The following is a 22,482-nucleotide window of genomic DNA, read 5'->3' as shown; positions in this document are numbered from 1 at the left end:
TCCTGAATTCATTCTGATTTGCTTGCATGGTAGTTACGTGTCTTCTTGTCAATCACCTGTCACTTTTCACTGCATTCCCCGTCGTTTTCCTAGCTGCAAAAATCTCTCTATGTTTTTTTAAATTAAAAAAGTGGATCTGTTGTGCTAGAACAACAGAGTGCTTTGAACTGCCTGCATTTCCAGTATTTGCTTGAATTGAATTGTTGCAAAATACTGGCAGTCTGGAGGCAACTTGCTTCAATCCCACTGAAGTCAACCAAGAGTGGAGGAGTATGCTGGATGGCAGCTCAACTGCTCAACCTCATGCTTTCTAGGCATGGGACAACTAGGAAGTGTGGATGAGCCCACAGCCTAGCATTTTCTTCATAAGCAGATGCCCATGGGACATGACCATATAAGAGGAGACTGTAGCCCAAGACTGCAACCCCAACCACACATACTAGGGAGGAATATGTTTAATTGCACTGTGAGTGTGCACTTAATGCCCACTTTTATCGCTGAAATCTGGACAGCACTGCTTCATTTCTAGCTATTCTTCATATACTTTTTGCGTCTTGTCCTAAATTGCCTACCAAGAACAGGCAGTCTGTTGCAACACATGCTAGATTGGAAGACACACATGTTTGTGTAGCCTAGTAGCGAGATAAGCTTTGAAGGAAAAGCAGCCTGGATTAGTGGAGTAGGGGACAGATTTGCTGTTATGCTGGCAATTTAATATTTGGCATAATTTATTGGAGAATGGATTAGAATCCTTTTAATATTTTCATAAATAACTTGCTTAAGCCCAAGATTTCTTTGCTCCCAAGTCAACAGTCTAACCCAAAGTCTGGAATTTTAAGTCTATTGTATAATAATTCTGTACAGAAATCAATGTAACTTGTTGACTGAAGGTTTTTGATTTAGTTCTTTTTATCCAAGAAGGAACTTCAAAACGGAATTGGCTGGGAATGGCTTATTTATGATGTGGTGCTGCAGTGGACAAGTGTTATATCTTCTCGTTTTGTTTCCCAAGTTTATGCAGTTATCCATAGAACGATGTAATTTTAGACTGGACCAGGAGGTCTTCTAGTTCAACCCTCTACTCAGTGTAGGGTGTATGGAAGGGATGGGGAACCTTTTTGGACCAGCAGGCCATATCTTTATACCCCCCCCCAGGACTGCCCCCCCCATGAGGCAAGGTGTCAGCGACTTCAGGCAGGATCCGCAGCCGTGGCAGACTTTGGAATCTCAAATTTCGGCAAGGATAATAGGAAAGATTTGTCTTGCAAAGGCATTTCAATATATTATTGATATACCCACGATAATTTTTATTTATTGGTAATACTGTATATTAAACAGAAGTTTAAAGGAAGCTATTTTAGGTCACGCACCTCCCAGCCATCTGACATCCTATTGACATCACGAAATTGGCAGATAGGTCATCCCACTGGGGTGGGCAGAGATGTGGCACAAAGCAGGATTGAACTCTCCATACATCTGCCAGTGTGCAGAGAGCCAGTGTGGTGGTGTAGTGGTTAAGAGCGGTAGACTCATAATCTGGGGGACCGGGTTCGTGTCTCCGCTCCTCCACATGCCGCTGCTGGGTGACCTTGGGCTAGTCACACTTCTCTGAAGTCTCTCAGCCCCATTCACCTCACAGGATGTCTGTTGTGGGGGAGGAGGGGAAAGGAGATTGTTAGCCGCTTTGAGACTCCTTCGGGTAGTGATAAAGCGGGATATCAAATCCAAACTCTTCTTCTTCTGCTGCTGAAGCATGGATGTTCAGTCCTTGCTTTCTGTAACTGTATCACTCCCTCTCTATTTATCTATAGGATGCAGTTATATGTTGAAAGAATTTAATAACATTTAAATGAATAAATACTACTATTGCCGCTGCTATTACTACTACCGATGATGGTGTGATTGGTATGTGAGTTCTGCAATTCCTATTAGTATGAACTTGGCACTTGAGACTATATCCCATTCATTATAAATTTTGCAATTTTTTTTTCTGCTGTAAGTTGCCTTGGATAGGCATTGCCTAGAAAGGTGATGTAGAAGTATTTTTTAATAAATAAATAAATAAAATGCAAACAGTGAAGGAGAAAAATGTTTGCACCAATGGCTGACAGAAAAGGGGAAGAATAAACAGTAGACTTTAAAACTAGAATTCCCTGACCCTTTGCCTAAGGATGTTGTGACCCTTCTCTTTTGTTTGCTATCTTTATAGGAACAAACTCAGAAAGTACTTTTGTGGCACAGAAATGCCTGATGCAGCGCACTCTGCAGCAGTTAACTGGTATAGTATATAATCATTTGCTATTTGGAAGTTTAATAAAATAACAGTAATTGGAAGGGCCGAGCTGAATTTATTAGGATCATTTTCTGCAGTGTTAAAAAAGCACTCATGTTTTTCCACAACTTCATTGGCATTGCTTCCAAAAATGTTTGTTTCATTCTTGTTGCCCTTTCTTGCTATCAGTGACACAATCACATGACCGTATCTGACTATTTTGCATTGTGACATCATCCTGTTTACTATACGGTGATTGGCTGGTGTCATGCATGTGACCAGTCTGGGAAGCAGAAGGAAGGGATAATCAGAGTTGAGAAACAATGTGTCAAAACAGTGGTGAGAAACAATGGTGCCAAACAGGATACAAAAGGTGACTATTTGCCCAAGCAAATTATTTAAAAAATATCCCCAAGCATTTCCCCTATGATCTACTGCTTTCGGCCTGGAGAATATGGAGAATATTCGGCACAGCCCAACTAATTTTCTATATCTTATAAAATAAAATATATCAATAGAAACATGCCAAAATAATTTTGAATTACATTCCTAGCTATTATAAAGGGCCCTTGCCTCATCAAGTTATCTTCTTCATATAGTTTTAATAGGATGTGATTTAAGTTTTATAACTTGACGTTCTTCTCAACCTGGAATTCTTCAGAGATACTTTCACTAAACTGCTCATTTCCTCCACATGATTTTGTCTTTTTCATCCTTCGGTGATTGGCATTTTAGGTTTATTTGAATTTTGCTGCAATATATCATTGATGGTCTGTGGGTTGCTGGAGAAGTGAATTGGAGTGGGTTACTGTTGCATCTTTTGGCAACTCCAGTTGCGACAGATTTAAAGAGATACAAAGCAATGCTACTTCCTCTGTTACCTGTATCCTTTACGCAACAGCAGCAAAGAGTTGAGCTGCTAACAGCCTTTGGAAACAGCAATCGAAATCCCACACTTCCACACTTGCATGCGACACTTAGATAACACAGGAATGGGGGCACAGCAGATCTTCCATACATTCAATATTCAGGTTAGAAACAGGATCATCAGTTCAAAACTTGGGGCAATGCTGTTGAAAGAAGCATTCCCTCACTCTCAGGTCTGATTGGTTGCCTAGCCCTGTGATATCCTTATGTGTACTGTGTGGTTCTCTATCGATTGGAATCACTGGTCCCAAGAAGAAGACCCAGCTGAATGAACATGGCACTGAAGCAGAAGCCTATCAGGAAATGTGGTGTGTGCATGTGTGTGAGCTCAGTGAATACTGCGGCCCCGAAGCATTGCATTCAATCCCATATTGGAACAAGTGAACATTGGCACATCCCTAACATGAATTGCAATCCCAAGAAAGATAGAGGATCTGAAAACTGTTCTGAGCAGTATTTTCTATACCCAGATAGTCCACTTCAAGAAGGGTGATTCCTTGAGAATTTGGTGGAATTGTCTTATGGATTTGCTAGTAAATGCTCTCACCATGCCTGGGTAAGAGACTTATTTAAATTGAAGCTTGTATCCAGTGGCTTGTATCCTCCTATGGTGCTGGAGGAGACTCTTGAGAGTCCCATGGATTGCAAGATCAAACCTATCCATTCTGAAGGAAATCAGCCCTGAGTGCTCACTGGAAGGACAGATCGTGAAGCTGAGGCTCCAATACTTTGGCCACCTCATGAGAAGAGAAGACTCCCTGGAAAAGACCCTGATGTTGGGAAAGATGGAGGGCACTAGGAGAAGGGGACGACAGAGGACAAGATGGTTGGGCAGTGTTCTCGAAGCTATGAACATGGGTTGGCCAAACTGCGGGAGGCAGTGGAAGACAGGAGTGCCTGGCGTGCTCTGGTCCATGGGGTCACAAAGAGTCAGACACGACTAAACGACTAAACAACAACATCCAGTGGCAGGCTGGGGTAGTGGAATAGGGCAGAGCCACCCCGTATTGATTCCTACAACAATCTCCTCAGTGTATTTAATGCTTCTTCTGGTCACACACACTTGGGTAGCAAGAGCTGCATCTGTAAACATGAAGGTTTTTCTGACTGTTTACATTTGACAATTCTCTCTCTTCTGGCTAGGAAGGTAAAGCTGTCACTGCTACTCCTCTGTGCATCAGTGCCTGAATTTTGACAGTTTGGTTGGGAATGTTGTGCTTTCTGTGAAGGATTTTAAGAGTCACTTTTGACATGCTCTTTCTGTTGCTCATTTTGGTTTCGACGGCTTTGCTATCGCTCTGCGATGGAAGGGAATGCAAATGTAATATTGCACAAACACGTACCCACACATGCTTGAAGCAACTGATAAATGGTCCGATGTAAATGCATAGAAATGTAAAACTGCTATTAATAGTTTCAGGTAGGTAGCCGTGTTGGTCTGACACAGTCGAAATAAATAAATAATAATAATAATAATAATAAAGTCCAGTAGCACCTTAGAGACCAACTAAGTTTGTTCTGGGTATAAGCTTTTGTGTGCATGCACACTTCTTCAGATACTTCTTCAGTGTATCTGAAGAAGTGTACATGCTATTCACAGTGTGCAGGAAGAATAGTCCTAACAATAAGGGGCCTGTTTGTGGTTTAGTGGGTTGGATGTTGGATTTTGGCTTGGAAAGCTTTGAGTCAAACCTCTGCACAACCACATACATGCTGGGTGGCCCATTTCTGTGTCTCAGTTGCTCTCATGTAAAAAGTAATAGTCATAAACAGGGTGACTGGGATGAAGAGGGAGAGATTGTAAAGGATTCTCCACATTTAAAATGGTACAGGAATGCGTATTAATAATAATGGTCTGCATACACTCCACAGAATGCTGTACAATGAGGAGACGCCTTTTATGGATGGCAGATCACCGCTCTCCTCACTGCTAGGGCTCAGGCTGCATGCCATGATTTATCAGGACCACCTCTATCTTGGCTGACTCTTTGCTTCTGCACACAGAGTAACTACTATTATAAACAAATGGATCTGCTTGGTAGGTGCACAAGCCAAAGGCACAAATCCCTTCAATGAATAAAAAAGCAATGATCTCACTGTGTTTATGACATGGCTGTATAATTATTATGAAGGATTTTTAAAAAGTAAATAGATGCTTTGTGATATTGTCCATTGCAATCCAGTTGCCCTCCTCGTTGTTTTGGTGCACACCATCCCGATCTTCTCTTATTTAATTTCCCTCTGCATGTGTATTTATTTTCACAGACAGTTAGGCGTCACAGTATGAGTATGAGGCCAAAAGATTCAATGGACCTGTCTCCCCTTTTGTTTCACACTCTTACTTCTGTATCTCACAATGCCATCTTAATATTGTCTACTCAGAAGAATGTCTCATGGAGTTTAATGGGGCTTACTCTCTGGTAAGTATGCTTAGGATTGCAGCCCAAATGAATGGCAAATGTAGAGAAGGGAGCATTTGTTTTTGCTTGCATGTATTTCCTCCATGAGGATATTTTGTGAAGGGTTGAACGACGTACAGGGTTGAAAGATGGACGCACTGCAAGAATCAGAGCTGTTAATGGAATTTTCTCACACCACACACAGCACTGAATGAAATGACTTCACCCAAGTGATCTTGCGCGGAGCCATTTTTCTTGATTCATTGTTGTTTTGCTCATTGTGTTTAAATTAAGAACAAAGAGGGATCTTAGAGACTCATTGTGGCAAGGATGACTCCCTGGAAAAGACCCTGATGTTGGGAAAGATGGAGGGTACAAGCAGAAGGGGACGGCAGAGGACGAGATGTTTGGATAGTATGAATCTGACCAAACTGCGGGAGGCAGTGGAAGACAAGAGTGCCTGACGTGCTCTGGTTCAGAGGGTCACAAAGAGTCGGACATGACTAAATGACTACTACTACTACAACTACAACATCTCCTTTTCTGTGCTTTCTGTATACAGGTACAGTATAAAATAGCATGTCCAATTGCTATTGCTATCTTGTACACTAGAGGGCAGCACGACCTCTGTGTCTCTGCCTTTGCACTGTTCTCTCTTCTGGACTGAACACCCTTTTGCCTTCCCATCCATTCAGTGGAGTCATGGATGAAAAATATTTGGGAGGCTGGGGAAAAAAATAAGAAAATGCCATTTTGTTATGAGCATACGCTGTACACACAGGCAGAAATGAAAACAATGTGCTACAAATGAGAGGGAATGTGTAATTAGTTTTTCAGGAGCAGGCAATCACTAGGGTTTCAGCTAATCAGGTTGGGGTGGAGGAAGAAGCCTAGTCAAGCCAGGGTTGGCTGGCATGTTTCTGGGCCAGTTGTCAGAAAAACACGACGGGCTACCCCCCTTAGCGTGTAGTTTTGTTTGGGCTGCACAGCATTGGTGAATATAACCAACTAAATAAGCCCACAGAAGTTAAGGTAAAGGGACCCCTGACCATTAGGTCCAGTCGTTACCGACTCTGGGGTTGCGGCGCTCATCTTGTATTATTGGCCAAGGGAGATGGTGTACAGCTTCCAGGTCATGTGGCCAGCATGACAAAGCCGCTTCTGGCGAACCAGAGCAGCACACGGAAATGCCGTTTACCTTCCCGCTGTAGCGGTACCTATTTATCTACTTGCACTTTGATGTGCTTTCGAACTGCTAGGTTGGCAGGAGCTGGGACCGAGTAACAGGAGCTCACCCGTCACAGGGACTCAAACTGCCAACCTTCTGATCGACAAGCCCTAGGCTCAGTGGTTTAACTCACAGCACCACCTGCGTCCCCCACAGAAGTTAGAGGCCTGCAAAAAAGTGTTGTATGTTGTTACATACAATTCTCAGTTAACAGAAATATGTTGAATCCAGACCCTGTTCCTGCAAAAAACCCACAGAGCTGCAAATGACACATGGGGGGGGGGCTCTACCTCTAATCCTCCCCCAGATACCAGAATTATTTCACTCATTCAAGATTAATTATTTCAAGAATTGCCAGCTCTGGCTTCCTCCCACTCCTTACTGGTTATGCCCCGATGTAGTTTTGGGTTGTAAAATAGAAAGCAAAGATAGTTATGTTGGTGCGTAGGAAACCCTCCTCCAATCTACAGTTGGACAAAACCTTTATCATGTCAAGTGTTGCTCTTCATAGAGCAAGATGTGACACAAAAGTGGGGGTGAAGGGAATATAGATACTGTTCAATTGTCAAAGTCTGAGGGCTGCTCTCTGTGATTGCCCCAGTTCGGTCGAGCCAAACCAAGGCAGGCCAGCCAGTCTGAAGACTTTTATTCTTTATTCTTCTCTCCCCATGAAAAGCACCCTCCTTTTTCAGTGACTCAGTGATTGCCCAGAGATAATGAAGAGAGAAGGCACCCCCTCATCACTGTGCCCTCCGCACACCTAGCATTCAGGAAACAGCATCCATTGTGAATCTCTTTGCAGCTGTGATTGGCTGAAGCTCCAAACACGACTTTTTCTTTCCTTTGTCCTTTTTCTTCATAACAGCAACATAGTTACATCCTTGGCAACGCCTCTGAGAACATATGAAGCTCATTCAGAGTGAGAACATTTACCTCATTCTGAATTATCTTACTTTCCCCAAGTAAGGACAGATTGCTAAATCTAAACAGCTGTGTGATTGTGCTGCTGTTACTATCATGACGCTGTGGTTTCAAAACAAAACAAAAAATGGTGTTAGAGCAGCAGGTTATCTGGAAGGAGGGAAGCACTAGAAAGATAAGCTTGGGAAGCTCCTAACCTCCAATGCACTTCTTTGTGCCAAAAATGCGCAGTAGAGAATATTTGATTCAGGGTAATTTCACACTATAATCATTAGTACATAGTAGCCAGGAGAAGAAACACACTTTCCCCAGTGACTTTATCTTGCTGAATGGGTAGTGGAAATATGTGCTGTCCTCACACAACAGAAGCACAATTTGACCTGGAAGATGACTGAACCGCCCCCTAAAAATTGCAATTGTTTAGCAATTGTGGTTCAGCAAGATGATTATTCTCCGGACAAAAAAGACAGTTACTTCCTCCATCTGATTTACATTTACCATCTTATTTCTGTCCTCTCCGTTTTGAGCATAATAATTTTCCTTCAGAGATCATTGCATCCACACAGGAAATTCAAAGTCCTCCATGTACATACCACTATCTTTTTGGCCATGTAAACAAATGCTGAAAAAGACAGACACCTGCTTTTAAAAAAAAAATCCTACACAGGTCTGTATAGGAAATTCTTCAGATACGTGGTGCTAGCAAAATCTGCATTTGAATAGCTAAGACATTTCAAAAGTAACTTCTATTGCGTGAGTTCAAGCCATCACAGATCTCTCCCCCACACTGGCAGAGCTGTCAAGCCGGAAAATGTTTGGAGTGCAGAGAAACTGAAATCATCTTCTTCTCCCCGCTCCCCCATAAAACTAATTCAGAATTAGTCAGAAAGCTGTTAAGTGCTAAGAGAAGGACTTGCATGGAAACATGAGCAGCGCCGGCAATTTCCCCTGAATAATTCTGCAAAAGGATGTGAAACAAGGAAGATGACTTTTTATGTGTCTGCATCTTTAATCCCTGTAGATCAGAGTTATGAAACCGTGCCCTCCATATGTTCTTGGTCTACAACTCCCATCATTCCTGACCATGCTATTTGGGGCGGATGGGAATTAAGCCATCATCATATGGAGAGCCACAGGTTCCCAATTTTCGATGTAGAAATCAATTAGGAAAGGAATGCTGTAGGGCCTTTTTTTATATAAAAAAAAAAGCTGTATAATTTAAGAAAAACCTAATCGATCAGACCAAAGTCCAGTCCAGTCCAGTCCAATGTTCTGGTCACATAGTGACCAGCCAGATTAGAAGTGTGCCAGCAGAAAAGGCCGTAGCTAAGTGGTACAATGCTGGCTGAAGCCATTTTGGTGCCTGAGGCAGACCCCTAAATAGAGAACCGCTCCCTGCCAGGGAAGATCTACATCAGAAACAAGGGGGAAAAGAAAGACCGACATTGGGATTTGCTGTCCTGGTGGACCTTGCCACCTGCGGCAGTCGCTTCACCTTGCCTTATGGGTGGGCTGGCCCTGCTTTTAAATGGCCCCAAGTTCAGTCTCTGGTACCTCCAGGTCAGGCTTGGAAAGGTCCCTACCTCAAACCCTGAGGAACTGCTGTCAGTGTCGACAGTACTGAGCTAGATGGACCCATGGTCTGACATGGTATAAGGCAGCTTCTTCCTCCGTTCCTATGACATGACCATGACAGCACTCTTCTGTTTGCCTTCTCCCAAGTGATTGATATTCAGAGGCGCATTGCATCTGATACAGGAGGAACTGTATAGCCATCGTGACTAGTAGTGTTTGATAGCCTTATCCTCCATGAATTTGGTCTCATCGCCTTTCAAAGCTGTCTGCGTTAGGGACCATCGCTGCATCTTGTGGTGGTATGTGCCAGAGTTTAATTATGCACTGTGGGACGAAGTATTTGCTTTTCTCTATCCTGACTCCCCCATCCTTTCGCTTAATTGGATGAACCTGGGTCTTAGTAATACGGGAGATGGATAAAAATGTATTTTCCCACACTACATGAATAATGTTATACTCATTTGCAGAAATCACCTCAGCCTTCTTTTAGATGTCTTCTGAAAATGAAATTGTTCAGATGGGCCTTTGCAATAGGAATGAATTAACATGAATAATGTTATGTTGTTGTTGTTTAGTCATTTAGTCGTGTCTGACTCTTCGTGACCCCATGGACCAGAGCATGCCAGGCACTCCTGTCTTCCATTGCCTCCCGCAGTTTGGTCAAACTCATGTTCGTAGCTTCGAGAACACTGTCCAACCATCTCGTCCTCTGTCGTCCCCTTCTCCTAGTGCCCTCCATCTTTCCCAACATCAAGGTCTTTTCCAAGGATTCTTCTCTTCTCATGAGGTGGCCAAAGTATTGGAGCCTCAGCTTCACGATCTGTCCTTCCAGGGAGCACTCAGGGCTGATTTCCTTAAGAATGGATAGGTTTGATCTTCTTGCAGTCCATGGGACTCTCAAGAGTCTCCTCCAGCACCACAATTCAAAAGCATCAATTCTTCGGCGATCAGCCTTCTTTATGGTCCAGCTCTCACTTCCATACATCACTACTGGGAAAACCATAGCTTTAACTATACGGACCTTTGTAGGCAAGGTGATGTCTCTGCTTTTTAAGATGCTGTCTAGGTTTGTTATTGCTTTTCTCCCAAGAAGCAGGCACCTTTTAATTTCATGACTGCTGTCACCATCTGCAGTGATCAAGGAGCCCAAGAAAGTAAAATCTCTCACTGCCTCCATTTCTTCCCCTTCTATTTGCCAGGAGGTGATGGGACCAGTGGCCATGATCTTGGTTTTTTTGATGTTGAGCTTCAGACCATATTTTGTGCTCTCCTCTTTCACCCTCATTAAAAGGTTCTTTAATTCCTCCTCACTTTCTGCCATCAAGGTTGTGTCATCTGCATATCTGAGGTTGTTGATATTTCTTCCGGCAATCTTAATTCCGGCTTGGGATTCATCTAGTCCAGCCTTTCGCATGATGAATTCTGCATATAAGTTAAATAAGCAGGGAGACAATATACAACCTTGTCGTACTCCTTTCCCAATTTTGAACCAATCAGTTGTTCCATATCCAGTTCTAACTGTAGCTTCTTGTCCCACATAGAGATTTCTCAGGAGACAGATGGGGTGATCAGGCACTCCCATTTCTTTAAGAACTTGCCATAGTTTGCTGTGGTCGACACAGTCAAAGGCTTTTGCATAGTCATTTTTCTGGAACTCTCTAGCTTTCTCCATAATCCAGCGCATGTTTGCTATTTGGTCTCTGGTTCCTCTGCCCTTTCGAAATCCAGCTTGCACTTCTGGGAGTTCTCGGTCCACATACTGCCTAAGCCTGCCTTGTAGAATTTTAAGCATAACCTTGCTAGCGTGTGAAATGAGCGCAATTGTGCGGTAGTTGGAGCATTCTTTGGCACTGCCCTTCTTTGGGATTGTTATACTCATTTGCAGAAATCACCTCAGCCTTCTTTTAGATGTCTTCTGAAAATGAAATTGTTCAGGTGGGCCTTTGCAATAGGAATCCCTGCTTTTTAAAAACCCAGTATTTACAGTGTTGTACAATCACCTCGTTATACTTTTATGAAAGTGCAGATTATAAATACTTCAGATAAATAGATGAATGAATGCTGGCGGAAGGTGACTTTGAAGTAATTGGCTGCAAGCTATTGCTTTAAGCAAGTGTGTACCTCTTGGCCTTAGTTTGGGCTCCAAGGGTCAAACCACCCTGTCAGGAGCCTTTTACAGAGAAAGGCAAAGAGTAGACCCTCTTTCTGAAAATGTATGGCACTAAAAATAGAGACAAGGTCATATTAAATGTGGCAAGTAGTTTGCAGGCAGAAATGTCCCTCCTCATCATCAGATGGGGAATAATGCTTTCATTAAGGCCTCTTTTGCTGACTGGGCAGTTGCTGAGGTCACACATGAGATCCCAATGAAAATGAGCTGGGAAAAGACAGAAGTGCATCCAAAGTTTCATCTGGTCCATCTGACACAGTGAGCCAGGAAAGCCAGGATTCATTCCAGCTACTGAAATGTCAGAGGGAAAATGTCCTGCATGAGCGGTTGGCAGCTGATAAGGCAATCATTTGTTTTATTGCAGGTCACACTCTCAAGGGCATTGCCTACAGACCAGCAGTACCCCGGAACAAATCCTCTCACACATGCATAGGAAAAAAACCCTGAGAACTGTTTCCTAATGAGAGCAGGGGCTGAACCTACCATTTACGTGGGGCTGAACCTACCATTAGGTAGAATGAGGCAGCTGCCTCAGGTAAATGATAATAAACTGTCAGTACCGTAATTTATTATTACTGCTTGTTAAAAAAAATTTTTTTACTGTTAGAGAATGAGAGAAGTGATTGTGGTGCTTTCTGACTCATGTACCATGATAACTTGGTTGGCCTTAAGCACTGTGGGCTTTGACTTAGGGGAGGAAGCACTCTTTGCTGCTTGCAAAATGTCTTAGGCAGGCATGGGTTTAGCAGTATCCTTTTGCCACATGGGAGTTGTAGTCTCCAATGGCTGCTGGTTCAGTGAAATGGGACAGGAGGCATTGGAACGGATCCCATGTACTCCGGCAGTGAAGGGTGCTCCTTAGCATTCCCACAAGAATTCAGACCTTATGACTAAGCACAGAAGAAGAGTCTCCTGAATCAGGCCAGTGGTCCATCTAGTCAAGTATCCTGTTCCAACAGAAGCCACCCAGATGCCTGTAGGAAGCCTGCAAGCAAGACCTGAGTGTAACAAAACTCTCCCCACTTGTGGTTCCCAGCGATTTGTCCCCACAGGTTTATTGCCTCTGGGAGATTTACCTCTTAGGCCTCTCCTGCCACCCGAAGGTGGAGCTGGCCACCTGTGGGGGTGCGCCAGTGGTAGGGAGCATCCCAGGGGGGGTGCGGGGAGCATGCAGTGGCAACATAAATGAGTGTATTTCAATGGAATCAGTCCACGCGTTGAGATGCGGATCATCAAATGTGCAATATCTAAAAGAGGTACATCCATGTGTGATTCAGTCCATAGTCTTGAATTCTCTACCTTTCCATCACCTGGGATGCATTTGATATAAAACTTCACTTCTCGGCCTTTTGGCTAAGATCAAGTGTAGATATAAAACTTCAGAATCTTGAACTGTTGTTGCTACTGCATGTGAGTATAATTTTTTTTACAGCCAAATTAAAGAATACATGAGTGACATGTAATGAGCATCCCAATTTTAGTTTACTGCCAAAATGCTGCTTTGGTGACCTACAAATTTGATTGCTGCAGTAGCTTTACTAGCTTAACACTCCCCCCCCACCCCCCGAGACCAGGTCTGTGATAATAATAGCGGACAAATACATTGCTTTCCTACAAACCAGGGACATTTGGGGGGGTTTCTCTGTTTCCCCCCACTGCAAGTTGGGGAAGAACAGTGCATGTGATTCTGATCACCAAAACACCCACAGGGAGAGGGTTAAGCACCCCATGCCAGCACAGTTGTTGCAATTAAAACCACAGCCCTCCAAGCCTGTGTTCCAGTTTAAAAACAGAAACAAAAAACTGGGAATCTCATCACTGGTCTCCCATGTCACGTGCAATTTCTCCCTTTGTGGTGATCTCCCATCTTAGCATATATCTGCATGCGTATCTAAAGCTTTGTGGTGGAATCTTTGGAGTTTAAGCACCAATAGTTTGGGGCCAGTGTGCTTTGATGTCAGGACAAGCATGACGCTGAACTTGCCCTTCTGCTCAGTCCAAATGCTGGGCATCGTTTCCACAGCATGTAAACATTCCTTCAAATGATGCTGCCTCATTCCGAATATCCCATCTCACGTTACAGCTGGAAAATGCATTGTAACTCTTACCCTTGCACATATCCTGCTATCCTCGCCACTGCTGTAGCTAATCCACGATGACTTGGCAGGAAAACTGTTTATCCATTCTGCTGCAGGGCAAATCCCTAGGATTGTAGCCAATGAAGGTTGTTCAGATCATGGGGAAGCAGCAGTACATAACAGTTCAGTTAATATGGGGCAGTTGGCGACTTGAATTTATTTGTGACAGGGCGTATTTTTACAAGGACATAATCTTTCCCATAGTATCAGGTATGCTGTTACAGTTGTTAAGGACTGCCACTATTTGGACTTTGGTGTATCTTCCAAGCAACAGTGGAAAAAGCTATCCCTTCTCTCCCTGCCCACATAAAATCTATGGCTCCCAAATTCAAAGGCCATTGCCGAACACACACACACACACACACACACACACACACACACACAAACACACACACACCACTCCGAATTTTGTGTGTTTGTGTATGTGAGTGAGGAGATATGCTGGAATAGGGGGAAATCACGATTAAAGTATTTTTCCACTTAGGTTGTTTGCACCACACATTCAAAGTGCAGTGGGGAATAGGGTTGCCAGAATCAATAGTGGACAGGACTTCTGTGCCTTTAATTGCCCTGCTCTCTTTTGAGTCTGGAAACCTTAAAGAGAAACCAGCAGACCCTTTGCTTGGAAATTAAACAAAAGGTCTGCTGGTTTCTCTTTAAGGTTTCCAGACTCAAAAGAGAGCAGGGCAATTAAAGGCACAGAAGTCCTGTCCTCTATTGAGTCTGGCAACCCTAGTGGGGAAACACAGAGAACCCCCCCCCCCAACTGTCCCTGGTTTATAGAAAAGCATCGTACAAGGAGAATCAAACGTAACCCCATGAAACCCTTCCTTTCTTAACTTGGATGTGTGGCATCTTCGCTTTCCTGAGCTGACTCAAGCTTATGCTTAAGCCTCCTCATTTTCCTCCAGTCCTCAGTGCAAGGCTGCACTGAGCTATGCATGTTTGACCCGATTAAGACAATGGAGTTAAGCATGCAGAGATGAATGTCTGAGTGCCGCAAAAGGGAACAGTTTACTGCTGGCAGCTTCCTCAGCTCGAGGCTTCTCTGAATTTAAGGCAGCCGGGGAAACCATTTTGAGCAGCTGCTTTAACTTTCACTGCCTTATCAATAACTTGAAAACCTGGAAAGTGTCAGGAATTGCGTCAATGAGGCCAGATTGACGGCCTTATTTGATTCCACCGGACGGAGCGGGTGCTTTTGAGGACAGCGTGTTTATGGCTGCCTTATCTCACTTTCCCTTAATTCTCGCTGCCCCCGTGTTTATTTTGGCTGCCCCGGGACTCAGACAGCAGCATACTTTGCTGCCACATAAGTTGCATAGCTGCGCAATTAAGGAGGATGTGAAGCAAGTCAGACAAAAGGAATGTGCCACGGTGACAATGGTCTTCCTTTCCTTCCATGCTTTGCCTTGTAGAACAAACTGAGGCCATTCCAAATAATCAAAAATAATCAAAATAAGGAGGGAAAAACCCTGGGTCAACAGTGGGGGAGGGGGGAGTTTGATTGTCACCTGCTCACACCCAAAGACAAGTATGGGAAATTTGAATGTAATGCTTGTCACCTTATGAAGCATTCTCACCTAGTTCCTAAGTTCATTCATGTTCAGAAGCTCTACTTCAGGCATCCCCAAACTTCGGCCCTCCAGATGTTTTGGACTACAATTCCCATCATCCCTGGCCACTGGTCCGGTTAGCTAGGTATCATGGGAGTTGTAGACCAAACATCTGGAGGGTCGCAGTTTGGGGGTGCCTGCTCTACTTGGTTGTAGATAAAGTCTTCTGAAAGTCAAACTCACTCCAAGTTTTTCTAAAATTTACTGCCCCACCTAAACTAAAAAGGCAGCACCATTTGGGAGAAAAGCGAGATCTAAACGTAACAAGCAAACCAATCGATCCAATAATCCTAGAACTTATATAGGTGCTTTATATTTGAAGTGCTTCACATGAACTCAGCAGTGCTTACAGCAACCCTGAAAGGTAGGTCAGCAGTATTATTAGCGCAATGCAAGTGGAAGCTGAAGCTGAGAAAACAGCAGCTTGCCTAAAGCTTTTTGTTACTCAAAGAGATTTTTTTGTGTGGGTTGGTTGGTTTCTTTTTACATTTTCAGACAAACAGTAAAATTAAATTTCAGTAAATACTTGAATTTCCACACAGTTATTCTTATCTTTAGCCTTTTTAAAGAGACAACACTCTTTTTTGTGCAGTTAAGAGATGCTAGCATGTGATCTTCACAACTATCCCGTGAGGAAGGTTAGGCTGAGAGATGGTGACTGGCTCAAGGGTGCCCAGTGTGCAGAAAGACTGGTTAAGGATTTGAAGCCAGACCTCCCTAGACAAAGTCCAATACCAGAGTTAGCCAGCACGGTGCCCTCTAAAGGTGTTTGAACTACAACTCCCAGCATCCCTGATTGTTGCCCACACTGACTGGGGCTGCTGGGAGTACCAAAAATCCTGGAGGGCCATGTTGGTTACCCTGCCCTATACCAGTGTTTCCCAACCTTGTGCCTCCAGATGTTTTGAGACTACAATTCCCATCATCCCTAGCTAGCAAGACCAGTGGTCAGGAATGATGGGAATTGTAGTCCGAAAACAGCTGGAGGCACAAGGTTGGGAAACACTGCCCTATACAACATGACTGTTTGGCATCTGTCTTGGGAGACAACGGAGGAGTGTGACTTTCGGGGTGAGGTCAAGCTCCCATGACTATCTACCATAAAGCTGTAGTAGACGTCTGTAGTGTAGATATACCCTGAGCTTTCAACATTTGTGTTTATGTCTAGAAAAGCCCATCTCATTAATTTCCTTTCAAATACTGATATTTACATAACCCCATCTTTTATCACACGGGAAACTGCTTGTGCTTGTGTGCGTTTCTATAGTCCAACTGCACATTGTGGGAATCTTATTGTTATCCTTCATATTTTTTTTAGCAATTTGTGTCTCATTATTCCGTTATGCACTTCAAAAATCATCTTTGCCTTCCTTCTCTGATGTTCCTTTTAAAGCTAACAATACTGTCGTTTTCACGATCGCTTCAGTTTTAAAGAACTTCATTTTTACTTGCAATTAAGTTAAGCAGCTTGTCACTCAAACACTTTGGTTGTTAAGAGTCTAAGCTTAATTTCACATGAAACCTCCCCCGAGTCAACTTTTCAAGCTTTACCAGCTGGTTTTCATCTATGTCTTTTGCTCAAAATATTCCTTACTCTTATTCCTCAACTTGTTGCTGGCCCTATTTGCATGAACATGCAAAAATCCCAGTATGTGAAAATCTATAACCTGTACAGTAATCTGAATGTGCCACCCTTTGCACCTTTGGGAGGAAAGGCAGGATATAAATTTAATAAATTAATAATTATAAATTAAAAGAGGGCATGGTTAATTATAATAAACTCTGATAATGAATTGATTCCTAATTTGCATCCCACTTTTTCTCTGAGGAGATCGAAGTTATGTTTTAGGCTGAAACCATGACTTCATGGAGGAGAAAGTTGTCAATGCCTATGTTGTTATTTCTCTCTAATCTAGAGGTCTCCGATCTTTGGGGGCTTATGGATATATCTGAAAATCTAAGAAACTCTTGTAGATACCACAAAATACCTATTTCAAAGAAAAACTGATGGTGTTCAGACACCCCTCCCCCAAACTTTCAAAACACTGAAGTTTGTTTTACAGTAATGTTTTTCTCAGTTTGATTCTTAACTGGTTTTGATTCAGGCTGAGTCTGTTATCTGAAAGACATTTATCTATGATTCAGTCCCATTGAACTCAGTGGGCTTACTTTTAAATAGTCAAGTAAAGGACTGACCTGCAAGGTAAAGGTAAAGGGACCCCTGACCGTTAGGTCCAGTCGCGGACGACTCTGGGGTTGCGGCACTCATCTCGCTTTACTGGCCGAGGGAGCCGGTGTACAGCTTCCAGGTCATGTGACCAGCATGACTAAGCCACTTCTGGCAAAACCAGAGCAGCGCATGGAAATGCCGTTTACCTTCCTGCCAGAGCAGTGCCTATTTATCTACTTGCACTTTGACGTGCTCTCAAACTGTTAGGTTGACAGGAGCTGGGACTGAGCAATGGGAGCTCACCCCATCGTGGGGATTCGAACCACCGACCTTCTGATTGGCAAGCCCTAGGCTCCGTGTCCCTGACCTGCAAGGTAGATGTACTTAATTAAGCAAAGTCATCATGACTAAATTTATCCTAGCTTACTTCTGTGTGTCCTGAGTTCAACCAACTTAATTTGGAAGCAGCCCACTGTTTTTCAAAATGGTGTTGTTAACAGATTTGTGTTATTTGTCAAGAAAGTGCAGCATATTTTTTTTTTAAAAAAATAAATACATATATTTTTAGAGGTATTTAATTTTAAAAAGTTCAACTTGTCTCTAGCTCAGGCATCCCCAAACTTCGGCCCTCCAGATGTTTTGGACTACAATTCCCATCATCCCTGACCACTGGTCCTGTTAGCTAGGGATCATGTGAGTTGTAGGCCAAAACACCTGGAGGGCTGCAGTTTGGAGATGCCTGCTCCAGCTCATCACAGAAAGTATCCCTTGCTCTCTTGTGACAGTGGAAAAATAATGCCTCAAAAGTAGAGTTGTGGCCAGTTGACTTACTTACTACACAATTGCAGCCTCTTGTTCTCTACTGCATATTCATGCAATGGGGAGACATGACCAGCTCCAAGTATCTGCCACATGCACCTGTGCCATGAACATGATGTTCAGTGCACAGTCATCACATGTCTGAGCAGCTTTGACTCTCTCCTTGCTGCAGTTCCTCCACTTTGTAAACTAGGAATAATCATGAATATAGGAAGCTTCCTTATACCAAATCAGACCATTTGTACATCTAGTTGAGTATTGTCTACACAGACTGGCAGCAGCTCAGCAGGGTTTCAGATTAGGGACATTCCCTAATCTCCCTAGCTGGAGATGGTGGGGCTTGAACCTGGGGCCTTCTGAAATCAGAGTAGATGCTCTACCACTAGGAACAACTTCCTAGGGTTGTTGGTGATGGTGGTGAGTTATGAGATATTGTTGCCAGCCTTGAACTCCAGGATATAAATAGCAGCAGCAGCAACAATCACAGAAAACCATTTCATTCTGGTAACCCTTAATGCCTTCTTCCATTCTTCCTAGTGATCCATCAGCACTCTGTCACCTGTTTATTCAGAAGCGCTTCTACGATGCTATTTATTGTTGTGCCCAATAAAAGTTTTTATTAGGTTCTAAGTAATTGGATACTTCAGTATAAACCACAGTCATTTTGTGTGTTGTTTTTGGCAGTTCAGGTTTAGCAACAGGTATTCCAATATCTAGAAGAGCTTGCCTGTAAAATTCATTTTCCATAATGTTTGGATGATGGACCATTTGCCTTTTGCCTCTCAAATGTTCCTAAAATAAAATAACTTCTCAAAGTTATGCAATGAGCCTGTTGAGTTAAATTCCATATTTGGTCTTCCAATCCATGCTAATGGAAGCAGTATTTTTCCAGTAGCGTTGAAAGTTCAGAGCCACCAAAGTTTTCACAGCAGTTGAAGAAAGAAAGAAAGAAAAATGACAATGTAGCTGCATTAATTTTCAACGCATTATTAACTGGATAGATTTTTAGCAGGCCTGACTTAGTAAGATTAGGATGAAACTGAGGGCTGCATTCCTCACATCTTCCCCAATATATGTATTTATGGCCTGATCTTAGCTGCCAAGTATCCTGTTTTTCACGGGAAACCCCCGGATTTTAATCCGTTTCCCGCTGTTCTCCCGAATGGAGAAAAATCCCAGAGATTTCCTACCTGCCTGGGAGCCTCCATTTTGGGTGCCACTCTTCCCATGTGTGGGCACCGGAAATCGGGCAGAGTGATACCGGAAGTCGCTTCTATGCATGCCTGGCAGCCAGCTTGGTGGTGGCCACAAGGCGGCGGCCATCACCAAGAAGGCTGCCGCCATGCGGCCACCACCAAGATGGCCACCGGGCATGCATAGAAGCGACTTCCGGTGCTGCTCTGCCCAATTTCCAGTGCCCACACATGGGAAGAGCGGCCCCGGAAGTTGCGTAGAAGCAACTTCCGGTGCCGCGCCACTGCTGATCCCACATTTTTCAGCGGGAGACTTGGCAGGTATGGGCCTGATGTATGTGCTCATAACAGCAAGAGCACATATATGCTGCAAGCCAGATGTTATGTTATGCCATGCACATTTCCTATATGGAAATTATCTCTGCATTGTGGGGAAAATGTAACCTCAAAAGCAATCCGGAGCCAAGGACCTGGACAAGCCATCCCTCCCCCATCCCAGTTCCTCCCTTGCTAAATGAGAAAGGTGATACCTCCCCTTGGATGGTTGTTGTGAGGGCAAGCGAGGGAAAGAAACATTGTCACCCACTCTGAACAATACTTTGTTCATATTGATATATGAGGACACACATGTGATATAGCAATTATATGAAGGTCAGTTAGAGGAAAAGTGTGTGTAGTGTGTGCATTTATTAATTTGCATTGGTTTGACTCCAGTGCTAGTCATGCCCAGACCCATTGAAATTAATAGACATGACTTACTTAGGCCTATTCATTTTAATGGGTCTACTCTGAGGAGAATTTAGTTGGATACAATCTATTGTTTGCAAATACATGTTTAAAACAAAGCCTCCAAAGGCAAAAACTGACAATAATGCAAATCTCAAAGACTATGAAATTACACCTGCAAGCTCCTTCAGGACACTTAGATGCAGCTTATCAGGCCCTGGAGATTTGAATTCTTTTAAAGTTGCTAGGTCACTGGCGGAGGAAGAGGAGTGTGGGGGGAGTGCACCGCCCCCAGCAGCGCGATCCTAGTGGGGTGCCATTGCAGCTCCTCCCCCACCCACGCTGGGTGCCATGCCCGCTGACAGCACGCCACACCCCCAGGATGCACGCCCCGCCCCTCTGGGTGGCACATCACGCCCCTGGGACATGCGCCAGCCATGCCCCCACCTGCTCTCCGCCCCCTGGTGCCAGAGCATGAAGCTTCTCCACTGAGCTAGGTGTTCCCTTACTACCTCTTTTCCTATCTTGGGCTGCAGCTCCCTCCTTACACCATTTATTCTGTTATTACCAGGTTGGTCATCACTTTCCTTCTGGGTGAAGACAGAGGCAAAGTAGGTGTTGAATAGTTCTGCCTTTTCTCTGAACATTCCCAATCATCTGCCATGGATGCTTCAACTGAGATTCACAGGAGATTGGACTAGATGACCCTTGGGGCCCTTCCAACTCTAAGATTCTATGGTTACCCTTGCTGTACACCAGCGTTTCCCAAGCTTGGGTCTCCAGCTGTTATTGGACTACAACTCCCATCTCCCTAGCTAGCAGGACCAGTGGTCAGAGATGATGGGAGTTGTCCAAAAACAGCTGGAGACCCAAGCTTGGAAAACACATTAACTTTCTCCTGACCACAGCTCCCATTAGCTTCAGCGGGCATGCTTGTGATGAAGCATTGAATGAAACAGATTGGTTATCCGGAAACTCTGTTCCGGCAATACTTGGTGACAGATTATGTATATATCGACCTTTTGAATTATCCTACCACAACTGGTGAAGAAGATTTAGAGAATTTGGTTGTAATTTCTGATTATTTGTATTAGTCTATAAATAGTGTTTAGTGCCATTGTTACTGGCCATCGTGTTGTGTTATATTGTTCGGCATGCTTGTGCTGGCCTGGGTTGATGGCATTTGTAGCCCAAAACTTCTGAATTACACCAGGTTCAGGATGGCTGTTCTGTGTGTATAACTCTGTTCATGCAGAAGGCTCCTTTCAGACCTTATGACAAACATGTGAAGATCAGGCACATGCAATCTTGCCTCTTCAGCCTCCGTATCTTCATAGAGTATCTGAAGGGAGCTATTGTTTTAGGCAGTGCGTGAATCATGCAGCACTGGGAGAGTTGTTCTCATTGAAAGATGTATTACATAGTGTGGAGACGAAGCTGCGTGACTAGATTTGTGGGGACAGAATTCATAGTTCTGACTGAACGCTGGGCTTGAGAAAGGACAGCTCTGCATTCTCTTGAAGTTAGATGCAACATTTCATAGTATCCAGTAATAGAAGGTGACGATGCAAATGTGTTGCCATGGTTTGTAAAGTAAATCTGATCAGGTAGGGTTTGGCAGGTCTCCAGAGGTTGGTTTGTGTGGGTGTTGCAAATGTCACACTGAAGACATGTCTAAAATTTTCAAAGGGAAAAAAAAATGCAACCCACCCACCCAGCCCTACATTAATTTGGAAGCTTTAATATTATTATGAAAATGAATAATTCCCAGCTGCAAGCTGTTAAATGTTCAAGCCCTATTTCTGTTTGCTCTCTGATTATTCCCGTCTCATTTTTAGGTCAGCTTTCCCTAACCCTATGGCATTGCCTAATACATTGTTTTCAAAAAGAGATTTCTTTTAAACATCAAATAAAATAAAAAAAGATTCCTTTGAAACACCAAATCCAATCCCCCAATTAAACCATCACAGCTACTTTGGTGCTTGCTGCAGTGAAGGTAAAGGTAAAGGTAAAGGGACCCCTGACCATTAGGTCCAGTCGTGACCGACTCTGGGGTTGCACGCTCATCTTGCATTATTGGCCAAGGGAGCCGGCGTATAGCTTCCAGGTCATGTGGCCAGCATGACAAAGCCGCTTCTGGCAAACCAGAGCAGCACATGGAAACGCCGTTTACCTTCCCACTGTAGCGGTTCCTATTTAACTACTTGCATTTTGACGTGCTTTCGAACTGCTAGGTTGGCAGGAGCTGGGACCAAGCAACGGGAGCTCACCCCGTCACAGGGATTCGAACCGCCGACCTTCTGATCAGCAAGCCCTAGGCTCAGTGGT

The 22,482-nt window shown here is 43.7% G+C and overlaps 1 protein-coding gene across 15 annotated transcripts in view; it reads left to right on the top strand.

Annotated features, from left to right (window-relative positions):
• LOC148686292 (uncharacterized) overlaps positions 1-22,482 on the top strand; it is a 100,148-nt gene that overhangs the window by 45,146 nt on the left and 32,520 nt on the right. For 10 of the 15 annotated variants that reach the window (XR_015949044.1, XR_015949040.1, XR_015949045.1 and 7 more), the window contains one exon: positions 2,210-2,278. The exons of 1 other annotated variant lie outside the window; for it this stretch is intronic. Coding sequence is in view for 10 of the 14 variants with exons in the window: in XM_088666320.1 (XP_088522446.1) it covers positions 2,210-2,278 (69 nt within the window). In the remaining 4 variants the exon portion in view is untranslated. Of the gene's footprint in view, positions 1-2,209; positions 2,279-5,581; positions 5,620-11,856; positions 19,055-20,725; positions 22,347-22,482 lie in introns of those variants that run through there. 4 more of the 15 variants (XR_015949039.1, XM_088666321.1, XM_088666324.1 and 1 more) reach the window with 3 other exon arrangements.

The sequence above is a fragment of the Zootoca vivipara genome, chromosome 3, assembly GCF_965207765.1.
Source record: "Zootoca vivipara chromosome 3, rZooViv2.hap1.1, whole genome shotgun sequence".
NCBI lineage: Eukaryota > Metazoa > Chordata > Lepidosauria > Squamata > Lacertidae > Zootoca > Zootoca vivipara.
The sequence above is the reverse complement of the archived record's forward strand: the minus strand, read 5'-3'. Positions and strand labels throughout refer to the sequence as shown.